General features: G+C 42.7%; 1 protein-coding gene across 1 annotated transcript in view; it reads right to left on the reverse strand.

The window, feature by feature from the left end:
- Nucleotides 1-12,396, reverse strand: part of adam12b (ADAM metallopeptidase domain 12b) — a 60,126-nt gene that overhangs the window by 27,949 nt on the left and 19,781 nt on the right. Inside the window, exons 4-6 of the mRNA XM_052080826.1 lie at nt 2,646-2,724; nt 1,961-2,037; nt 76-265 (exon numbers count right to left, since the gene is read on the reverse strand). Of these exons, the coding sequence (XP_051936786.1) occupies nt 76-265; nt 1,961-2,037; nt 2,646-2,724 (346 nt within the window). The remainder of the gene's footprint in view (nt 1-75; nt 266-1,960; nt 2,038-2,645; nt 2,725-12,396) is intronic.

The following is a 12,396-nucleotide window of genomic DNA, read 5'->3' on the forward strand; positions in this document are numbered from 1 at the left end:
GGAACGTCTCCAAAAAAAAACTGTTTGCACAACACGTTTGCATCAACAAGGTGAGTACATAATTTGTCCTCTCACCCTGGTGCGGAAGGCCCGGAAAGGGCTTTTAAGGTCATTGTCCGGAGCCACGGAGGACATGTTGAAACCGTGACCGCAGTCGCCCGGGGTCAGACGCAGTTCCTCCGCTCGGTAGATGAAGTGGACGTCCGGGTGTTTGCCGGGCGCCGGTTCGATGACCAACGACTTATTTTCAACCGCGATGAAGCCTCTGTAAAGAGCAGCGGGAACAAAAAATGAGGCAGCATAGAAAAGCCCTGCTGCTACCACTTTTTTTTTTTTTTTTTTTTCATGGATGCTTCCTCGAGTGCCCCAATTAAGTTTCATAGAAACTTCAGTCCTAGGTGCCCGATTATTCACGTGCGCATGATGGCTGTGAAAAAGCTCGTTAAAAGCAACAAAACAAAAGACTTTCCCAAGGTTGGCAATTGCCTTCTTGCAAGTGACATCCCATCATGGCAAAGAATAGTAACGCCTTAAACGATCTTAATGCCATCACGCCAAAGTGTGTTTAATTAAGCGGGACGGTGCAGAATTATTATTATTATTTATTTTTATTTTTTTTGCAGATGCCACAAATCATAATATTTTAACTGCGATTCCTCATTAGTGACATGAAGACGCCAATTAAGGCAGAATTGAGGACAAACGATGAGCTGCGACATTCTCTTCTTCCAACAGCGGCGTAAAAGTTCAAAATGACATACGGAAAAATATTGAGCAGTGACTTTAGTGATCCGTTTTGTGGATGGACCAGCCAGGACGCACATTGTGCAACACATTAAAATGACCGATATGGAGAAGCCCGGGAGCTGGAAATGCCAAACTTTTATATTGACTGATGACGTTCAAACGTCTACTTTAAGGTTTTGTTTTTAAGAGTGGATTTGTCGCATGCAAGATTTTATAATAAATAAATAAATATAAAAAAAGGAGTCGCACCCATACTTTTCTTCTGGCCATACAGTAATACATTTAAAAGCACTCCCAAAACAAATACATAAATTACAAAAAAAATATCAATCTAATTGGCAAAATTAGATTAATTAATTAAATAAATTTAATAAATTAATAGATTAATTAAAATTAATTAATTAATTGGCGGCGGCCCGGTAGTCCAGTGGTTAGCACTTCGGCTTCACAGTGCAGAGGTACCAGGTTCGATTCCAGCTCCGGCCTCCCTGTGTGGAGTTTGCATGTTCTCCCCGGGCCTGCGTGGGTTTTCTCCGGGTGCTCCGGTTTCCTCCCACATTCCAAAAATATGCGTGGCAGGCTGATTGAACACTCTAAATTGTCCCTAGGTGCGGGTGTGGGCGTGCATGGTTGTTCGTCTCTGTGTGCCCTGCGATTGGCTGGCAACCGATTCAGGGTGTCCCCCGCCTACTGCCCGGAGACAGCTGGGATAGGCTCCAGCACCCCCCGCGACCCTAGTGAGGATCAAGCGGTACGGAAGATGAATGAATGAATGAATGAATAATTAATTGGCAAGGAGCACTTGGTAGCTCCTTCAGCCAGAGACTGTTACACCCGCGCTGCAAGAAGGAGAGATACCGACGCTCGTTCCTACCGACTGCTGTCAGGCTGATGAATAAAAAAATAACAATCATAATAATAATAATAATTTTTATCCATTTGTGTTCGTATTGTATTTAATTGAAAGATGTTTGTTGTTTTTTTTTCTCTTTCTCCTTTCTTCTTTCTACATACATTCTTGCTGCTGGAGGCTGTAAGTTTCCCCATTGTGGGACGAATAAAGGATATCTTAAAAATGAATAAAAAGGACATTTTTGGTCTAATGCAACTTTTTTAGCTTGTTTTTTTTTTTTTTTTGGTTTTGTTTGAGAATATCTCCTCCCCGCCACCCCTCAATTTATTTGCGCCAAATCATAAACAGCATATTTCTTACCGAAGGCCCGAGCAGGCGCTGAGGGTGACGTCAGAGTTGGGATGCGCCTGCACTTCCCCGTGGTAGTAGCAGTTTTTCTAAAAAAAAAAAAAAAAAAAAGAAATATTGAAAATCCGTGGCGTTGTGACGTTCGACGAAGTGCCAGTTGATCATAGAGAGCTAAGCGAGGATGCATTCAGTTGCATTGTGGTTCTTGAAGGGGATGCTGGTGGAACAGCAGCCAGGGGGTATTTTTCAACACCCAGATGCTGATGCAATGCCGTTCAATTACACGCCAGGTCAAAATAGAAACATGTGCTCACAGCTGAAGGTGACCTACATTACGTCATCTTTAAAAATACAATGTCGTAAAAAAAAAAAAAACAACAACAAAAAAAACATTTTGACTGAGTGTGATTTTTTTTCCACTTGCAGCCAGGAATGGCTCAGCTGGTAAATTGGGATTCGATAATAAAACCCTGATGGCAACATTGGCTGGAAATTATTATTTTTTTTAAACAGAGCTTATCAACAAGTAGGCCACTGGATAAATGTCGTGCTCCGCTACGGCCACACGCTCCCACGCATCGGGGTCACGTTATAGTGATGAGATCATTCCGGTAAAAAAACGGGCTCGTTCCAAGTCCGATTGGCACGTCGTGGATGCGTTTTTTTGTGTGGCGTTCGCTGCTTTTTGGCGTCGTACCGTCGAGTTGTGCGCAGCGGTGAGAACGCGTCTATTGTTCTGGTAGTGCGTCTCTGTGTAATGGCTGGCGAAAAGACCCCTGTGAAAAAAAAGGACACGATGGGATTAGGAATGCGGAGAAGGAGATTCTTAGATGTTCAATAGAAGATTCAGTGAGGATTTGTGAGGTGGGGGTGGTGGTGGGGGGGGGGGTGGATTCTCTCAGGTGAATGTCTGCCATGATTAGAACAGCATCTCTGTAGAGGTAATTATTTTGTGTGTATGTGCCTGAGTGTGTGTGTGTGTGTGTGTGTGTGTGTGTGTGTGTGTGTGTGAGGCGCACCCTGTGCGTAGGCCAACTAGTGCAGCTGCATCGCGTGGATGTCAGGCGGGATGATGTCAGCGTGAGTGTGCGCATGCTTTTGTGTGTGTGTGTGTGCGCGCAGGATGTAGTACTAAAATATATTGATTTCCCAAAGCAAGTTACACGACAAAAAGACATTTGTCCAAAATTGCCATGTCAAAGCATGAAAAAAAAGTGCCCTCCCCAAAAAACAAACAACCCCCCCACCCCCCCGTGACTTTTGCACAGGAATCATGTGAGATGTGCAGAAAGGGGATTTTCAGAATGTTAGAACTTGCTGACAAAATATAACCCCGCCTCTTAAAGGCACATGCAAAAGTGCGTTTTGAGGTTCTTCCTTCATCGCAGGTTTTTAACGGTTTGCGGGTGATTCTCGCCCACGATAAAGGGGGCGGACTTCTAATATTAGTAGCAGGTGCACTCTGCATAACGTAACGCGACGACGTTTCCATGAGGGCATGCGATGATGATGCACATCGCACTCCAGATTGGATTAGCGACACGTGCGCGGTAAATCCAAGCAAAAAGCTCCCGTGCTGCATGTTGGCAACATGTTTGGGGAAAGCCAGCTTAGATCCGAGTGGCATGACCATACATCGCGTATTAAAGCCGCCGCTTTTTGATCTCCTGGAAGCTGCCTGTAATCAAATACTTGGCGAAAGCACTCGAGTTGATGTTTACCCGACCACGGTTTTTGACGGGGCAGCACGGGATCCACCATTTTTCCCATCTTGACATTCCAACTCGCCTCTTTCGTTCCCTCTCTCTCTCTACCCCTCCCTGGCTCCCTCCCATATATACATATATATACACAAACACTATTTCGAGAGCTCACAATGAGTAAGATGCTCAAAACCAAGAAAGGTCTTGCCCTAAGTCACAGGGAGTCATATTATCAAACCTAAGGCCCAGGGGCCAGATCTGGCCCGGGACATCATTTTATATGGCCCGCGAAAGCATCTCAAACATGTCAACTTCTATGATCCCTTCTAAAATGTCTACCAAAGTTTTAATTGCTCATATCTATATATATATTGCGCGTCGACCCGCACGCGGTCTGTCCTTCCGTCTGTCCCTTTTCAAAACGTACCTACTTCACCGGGCCACTGCGCCGCTCAGGCAGTGGCTCACTACGATCGCGCGGGCATCTTAGCGAAAAAATGTTGTCTACCCACAAGCATTGCAATGAAATTGTTAGTTATTTAGTAGAGCTAAACATCTCTTTATTTTCGCGATAAGCAATGAAGATGAACAAAAAGTTGAACCAAGCAACAACATTTTTGTGGGCCGAAGGCCCACCTTACCAGCCTTCCGCAAGAACTAGCTGATGAGCCACCCGGAGGGCGGCGAACCAGCTGGTGTAATAAATAAGAGATATAGTATTTTCTTGTTACCAAACCCGAATTTGGCACGTGACATAAATAAATTTGACATCCCTGCCCTAAGTGGACGAAAGAAATTCAGTTACAAAATGACTATATTGTTTTACACTGATTTTTATTCAATTAACTATTGCACCCTGAATAAACCTGTTGCTCACCAAAACTATTTGCGCCTATCGAAATATATCAATGCTCTCAAATAAAGGAAGCGTTACCGTTGTGGCCGAATATAAAAGAAAAATGTGGAGGTTCGCATTCGACTGCAACTAAGACGGACACAAGTGAGGACGAGAGAAGAAGAGAACTCATGCACCGCAATTCGGAGGATTTTTGCTCTTTTCATTCCGTTTCTTTGTACGCCGCTGTGCGCAAATCAATTTGGAAGGCGGCCGCATGTGGAAATAGAATTAGCGTCGTCGAGCCCACCTCTTCACTTCCTCTCTCTGCTCGTGTAATATTAGCAACAGCAGTAGTAAAAGTCTTCTTCTTCCATATGGGGCCCTCCAGCAACTACAGTATAGAAAGGCTTTGGGTTACACTGATGGTGAAGGGAGGTGGGTGGGTTGGGGTGGGGGGGGCGTTGAAAGAAAATCACCGCACTTAGCAGTTCCTCTTCAAAGGGAAGCGTGCAGGGGAAGCCACATGAAAACATTGGCAAGAAACAATGTTTTCACGCTCGAGGGGCTTTGCGCGGCGCTGAATTATTACGCGGAGTCACATGTAGAGTATGTAAATGAGCCCGCGATCCGTGCCGGATGCTGTGCTGTCGGAAGAGATGGCAAAAGTACTCGCCCTGTACTTGAAGCCCCGTAAAAGTGAAAAGAAATCGCATACAGCGCAGAGAACAAACAGTGTTGTTCGCAGCCGAGCCAAGTTTGAATCATTTCAAAAGACAAATCGCAAAGAATATGGAATGAGGCTTCGAAATCTTATTCACAAAAATAAAAACAATACAATACAATACAATACATGCTGATTTATATAGCGCTTTCACAACAGCGGCAGCTGTAACAAAGCGCTTTACAAAACAGTTAACATAAGGTAAAATAATAAACACAACACATAACATAAAACATGGACAGTCGTCCAGTCCTAACCACTTTTCCGTCACACGCTTTGTTGTTTGAAAACAAACAACAACAACAAAAAATTATGATGTCGGCATTAATGTGCTTGAAAATTTAAAATAAAAACAAAAAACAACAAAAAATTATAATGTATGCATTAATGTGCTTGAAAAAATTATGACGTCGGCATTAATGTGCTTGAAAATTTAAAATAAAAAAACAACAAAAAATTATGATGTCGGCATTAATGTGCTTGAAAATTTAAAATAAAAACAAACAACAACAACAAAAAATTATGATGTCGGCATTAATGTGCTTGAAAATTTAAAATAAAAACAAACAACAACAACAAAAAATTATGACGTCGGCATTAATGTGCTTGAAGATTTAAAATAAAAAAACAACAAAAAATTATGATGTCGGCATTAATGTGCTTAAAAAAATTATGATGTCGGCATTAATGTGCTTGAAAATTTAAAATAAAAACAAACAACAACAAAAAATGATGATGTCGGCATTAATGTGCTTGAAAACTTAAAATAAAAACAAACAACAACAACAAAAAATTATGATGTCGACATTAATGTGCTTGAAAAATTGAAATAAAAACAAACAACAACAAAAAATTATGAAGTCGGAATTAATGTGCTTGAAAAAATTATGAAGTCGGCTTTAATGTGCTTGAAAATTTAAAATAAAAAAACAACAAAAAATTATGATGTCGGCATTAATGTGCTTGAAAATTTAAAATAAAAACAAACAACAACAACAAAAAATTATGATGTCGGCATTAATGTGCTTGAAAAAATTATGATGTCGGCATTAATGTGCTTGAAAATTTAAAATAAAAACAAACAAACAACAACAAAAAATTATGATGTCGGCATTCATGTGCTTGAAACCGCTGCTGAAAAATGTCATTGTGAATCTTGTTGGCTCCATGTACGTTTCGATCCAAGTATCACAAATGAAAAATTAGTTAATGATGACGATTAAAAAAAAAAATTTTAGTCTGCAGTAGAATGAGAATTTTCAAATGCTAGAATCTTGTGTTTTTTTTGTTTTTTGTTTTTAAGGCTTTTACGTGACACCGCATTTGTTGCAAATCATCCCTGGAATCGAAAACATCAAACAAATTCTCTTGACGCTGGATGGGGAATATCTTGCTCGTCCGAATCAGTTACCATCATTGTGAAAGGATTCATTTTCCTTCATGTCAAAGCAAAAAAAAAAAAAAGTAACAAGCATATCGCGACAAGTTATTGGAGTTAAAAGTTCAGATCTGGCGTGAAATTAAAGTCATCAAGTCAAGTGCCTAGAAAAGTATTTGAATTGCTTCCATTACTTTTTTTCAACACGTACTCATGTCCAAAACGTCTTTTGACAGTTGTAACAAATCAAATCGGTCAAATTCGCTCTGACTTGTTGTTTGCGCATTTCGATTTCATTTCAGGTGCAGCGCGTGACTCACAAAAGAAGACGCATGTTTTACGGCGCTCTGTAATAAGTTTTCTGCTGCGACCATGTTGGCGCCTGCGAGTGTCCACAAATCTCCGCTGAGCATGAGCCGAGTGTATTGTTGGAGCCATACTCTTGACTGCTAAGCAATTATGAGGGTGGGGGGCGGGGGGCAGGAATATGTAAGGGAGAGACAGACTACTGTAGATAGCAAGTTGAAAGGTCAAGAACGGAAGCCCAGCATTGCTGTGTTTGCAGTGTCGGTGTGGATGACATTGACTTGATCCTCCTGGAGATGGTGATAAGCCGCAATCCCTTGGGGAGAACAATTCGAGTCTTCCCGGACACTGACATTTTTTGTATTTATTTATTTAGTTAGTTTTATGATGTGAATTTTGTCCGGTCATTAAAAATGTATTTTTGGGGAACACTCCCAAGCTCCAATTCCAGCTGCAGCTCCCACTCTGACCCCGAAAAGAATTAACAGGAAAGCATCTACAGTAGGACGGCTCAACTGGAAGGAAATTTGAGAATCATTCATTCATTCATTCAATCATCTTCCGAACCGCTTGATCCTCACTAGGGTCGCGGGGGGTGCTGGGGCCCATCCCAGCTGTCTCTGGGCAGTAGGCGGGGGACACCCTAAATCGGTTGCCAGCCACACAGAAACAAACAACCATTCGCACTCACACTCACACCTAGGGACAATTTAGAGTGTCCAATCAGCCTGCCATGCATGTTTTTTTTGGAATGTGGGAGGAAACCGGAGCACCCGGAGAAAACCCACGCAGGCCCGGGGAGAACCTGGATCAGTTGCCAGCCAATCGCAGGGCACACGGAAACGAACAACCATTCGCACTCACACTCACACCTAGGGACAATTTAGAGTGTTCAATCAGCCTGCCACGCATGTTTTTGGAATGTGGGAGGAAACCGGAGCACCCGGAGAAAACCCACACAGGCCCGGTTGCCAGCCAATCGCAGGGCACACAGAAACGAACAACCATTCGCACTCACACTCACACCTAGGGACAATTTAGAGCGTCCAATCAGCCTGCCATGCATGTTTTTTTTGGAATGTGGGAGGAAACCGGAGCACCCGGAGAAAACCCACGCAGGCCCGGGGAGAACCTGGATCAGTTGCCAGCCAATCGCAGGGCACACGGAAACGAACAACCATTCGCACTCACACTCACACCTAGGGACAATTTAGAGTGTTCAATCAGCCTGCCACGCATGTTTTTGGAATGTGGGAGGAAACCGGAGCACTCGGAGAAAACCCACGCAGGCCCGGGGAGAACATGCAAACTCCACACAGGGAGGCCGCAGCTGGAATCGAACCCGGTACCTCTGCACTGTGAAGCTGACGTGCTAACCACTGGACTACCGGGCCGCCCAATTTGAGAATCATTGATGGCCAATTGAAATGCAATCTTTTTTATTTTGATGCCTTCATGACTAACTATGTCATTTTCTAAATCATCTTCTCTTCCATCATTTCTTCTTTTACAACCTGAGAAATGACAGCAAGTGCGAGTTTGCTCGCAAATTGTTTTATGACCAAACACCTTTGATCAATTTAGTCTGCAATGTATCATCGTTGTTATTGCACCTTTTGCGGGCTTCTGACAAGCCGAATAGCCTCGTGATTAGGAGTTACAGTGCCACCTTTTACTTCAAATGGCCATTTTTCTGTGGACTAACGACATTCGTATTGGAAATAAATCTTGCGGAAAACAGTTTTATGAGGCGCCGATGTTTATTTTGATCGATGGTTTGTGAGTTTAGATGAACAGGAGATCATTTTTGAAGGGAAATAACAGGGTATATGTTTCCCCGGCTATTAAGAGCATCTCATTCATCATAATTGACCCTCTGCGACCATTAGCAAATCCATAATTAGACCGCCGTGTCTGGAGATGCAGAGCGGCCGCGCCAAATCGATGTGCGCCAACTCAAGCAATTACGGGAGCGCCACAAGTTGCAAAGACAAAAGTGATGAGGGAAGTAAAGTCAAAGTAGTCACTCAGCAGGAAATGAAGGAATTACAGTTAACGGGCTGGCTTTTGTGAAATGTCAAGCATGATCGATTGAAATGTAACTACCGCACCACCTCGAGTCTGCCGATTAACAAATGCACATTCCATTTTGGATGCACTTGTGAATATCTCCCATTGAATATAACAATATTCAAAGATATTATTTATTCGTTGCAAAAATGAACATTTCTAGGGCTCGTGTAGAACGGATTAATGCCGTTGCCATTCATCTTAGTGGGGGAAGATGACTTGGTGTCACCAAACTGAATACGAAACATTCATTCATTCATTCATTCATCTTCCGAGCCGCTTGATCCTCACTAGGGGCGCGGGGGGTGCTGGAGCCTATCCCAGCCGTCTCCAGGCAGTAGGCGGGGGACACCCTGAACCGGTTGCCAGCCAATCGCAGGGCACACAGAGACGAACAACCATTCGCACTCACACTCACACCTAGGGACAATTTTTAGAGCGTTCAATCAGCCTGCCACGCATGTTTTTGGAATGTGGGAGGAAACCGGAGCACCCAGAGAAAACCCACGCAGACCCAGGGAGAACATGCAAACTCCACACAGGGAGGCCGGAGCTGGAATCGAACCCGGTACCTACGCACTGTTAAGACGACGTGCTAACCACTGGACTACCGGGCCGCCACTGAATACGAAACAGTTAACAAATCTTACATTCTTACATTTACGCTGTGTTGGTGGTGCAAACCATGACTGGATAAAGCAAACTTAACGACATTAGCTGTATACGCACGCACAATCAAGCTCGTTCAGGCCACTGAACAAATGTTGTGCCATTACCAAATTTCTACATGGCCACTCAATCGACAGAGGGACTGACATTAGCACCGGCAGAGTCATAAAGCAGATCAATGAGACGGATAGTAGACTAAAATTTGCCTGATATAAATTGCCAAACAAACACACGAGCTGGCATGGTGAGGCCATTTACATAATGACTGCCACGAGCTCCTTAACGATATCAGAATGTCTCGCAGAAGCCACAAGGAAAAAAAAACAGCTGGTTCCCTTTTGAGAGATTAACTGGCAGAAGCTAGGCACGGCAAATGTTTCTTCGGAGAGATTATTCAGGACTAGCCGTGACGCGTCGTATTGATATGCACCAACTCACCCAAAAGTAGTGAAGGCCGACAGCGTGAGAGATGTTTCTATTTTATATTCAGAGTACACACCTTGGCTAGCACATTCGCTCCAAGGCCAGGGACATCGGCACAAGTCAAATTAAACAGAGTTGCAGTCCGATGACAATATCGTTTTAAGGTGACCTTTGTGTCTCTGTGCTTCAGACATTATTAAAAAAAAATTTTTTAGAGTGGGAAAAGCAAAACCTCACAGATGCTGGGAGTCAACGCCCAAGAGTGAGCAAGATGCTGCTTTGTAAAACACATAAAAAAAAGAGCGACAGCCAACGCTAAGGTGTTCATAAAAAAGGAGGATGCTTGTAGCGAGGCTCGTGGTCGGTTTTATGACGGTTTTTTTTTTCCCTCTTTGTATAGGTGATGATAGAGGAATACAAAGTATGACAACCTACATCGTGTACAACTTTAAATCGCTACATTTAAGGAGGCACGGGACATTTGGACATACTTGTGACAGTCAAAGTCAGGGGTGTCCAAACTTTTTGCCAAGGGGGCCAGATTTTATGTGGTAAAATGTCGGGGGGCCGACCTTGGCTGACATTCTTTACATTGAACAACAATATTGTTCAACAAATTTTAGTAAGCCAGTCTGTTTCACATTTCCATTTTTATTTTAATTTCAACAATCTTAAGAATTTCTTTTGGTTCATTTGAAACAGGAATTTGAAATATGACATATCAGTCAATATAAACACGGAGTGATGTCTTGTTAACTCGTCAGTGATGCCCTCTAGTGTCTAAATGCTATTACTCATTTAGTGAATGCTATTACTCATTTAGCCACTAGAGGGAAGCAGTACTCTATGAAACATCACTCACCAGTCTACGAGACCTCAGTCAATGCAACACGTGTTCCATTGCACCCAACCTGCGGGCCAGACGGCACTGATTTTATGACAGGGGCCGAGGGCCGGATGAAATTCGACCGCGGGCCGGATTTGGCCCGCGGGCCGGACTTTGGACATGCCTGGTCAAAGTTATTCATCCAGCCATTTTCGATTGGGGGGATGTGGTTGCAGGTGAGCCAACTGAGTTTGGGCAGGTGGGGGGGGATTAATCCAATTCAAATCAATATGCAGGAGAATGCAATTTTCAAATCGCAAGTGCTGCAATTGGAAAATGAAAGAATATGTTCCAACGCTCCTTTTTTCTTTTTTTTTCATGACTATGAACAGGCTCTTTTATTTTCCCATTTCTTTGTGACTCACGCAGGTTAGTATCGTTACGAGCGCAAACAACAGGCTTAAAGACAGTGTTTTATGTGTCCAATAAAAGCCCAATTGGGTTTGGATGCCGACTAATTCCTGTGAAGTCATGTACGTTACGAAGCCTATTTCCCCCCCCCCTCCCCCCCCCCCACTCCCGCAACAGGGGTGATCTGCAGCCGTGCAAAACGTGTTGCAGGAATAAACATGTTTTCCCTTGAGCAAAAAGGTATGACTTCATATTCCCAAGATGACCGTAAAAGGGAACGGTTTTGAGAAACAAACATCTTAGTACATGGATCCAGCTCATCCGTCATCATCATCATCCGTGTGTGGAGCAAAATTAGCTGCAGGCAGTGATATCTTCCACTTGTAGCACTGAGGTTGTTTGTTAAGGGAGCTTTATGGCAGTATGACTATTTATGGTGTTCAAAACACACCTGCGGACTGTCCGAATTGTTTGTTATGTGAATGCTAAACGGCATTCACACATGAGGTTATTCTGCGCCCAAATTCTTTATTTTTCATATGGTTTCGAAGCAAAAATGCCATTTGTAAGGCGTGAACTGTGTTATGTGTTGTGTTTATTATTTTACTTTATGTTAACTGTTTTGTTAAGACATTTGTTACAGCTGCCGCTGTTGTGAAAGCGCTATATAAACCAGCATATATTGTATTGTATTGTATTGTTTTCAATGTAGCTCACGTAGCATGGAGCATGTAGCATTTCACATTTGGGTGTCTTTTGAGGTTTTCCTTTCTTGGATTTATCCCTGGTTTGCCTACTGGCGTCAAAAAGCGTAGATATTGAGACGCATAGTTTGTGTGACCAATAAAAGGAAAAACAAAACAATTTTTTAAAAACCGTTTTACTCTATTGACTTCATTAAACTCCTTATTTTGCTCTGTAGAACAAGTCAACGAAAAACAAACAAAGTAAATAAAACTAAAATTGAAAAATAATTTTAATGAACAAAAAAAAATACAACAAATTAGATTTTACGTTCAGAAAAATGACTATAAATAAACCAACTGACTTTTTGGGTTGAATCTTGCACTCCACCAACACAATATATTAAAACTAATACTAAA

This window comes from Hippocampus zosterae, chromosome 11 (genome assembly GCF_025434085.1).
Source record: "Hippocampus zosterae strain Florida chromosome 11, ASM2543408v3, whole genome shotgun sequence".
Lineage (NCBI taxonomy): Eukaryota > Metazoa > Chordata > Actinopteri > Syngnathiformes > Syngnathidae > Hippocampus > Hippocampus zosterae.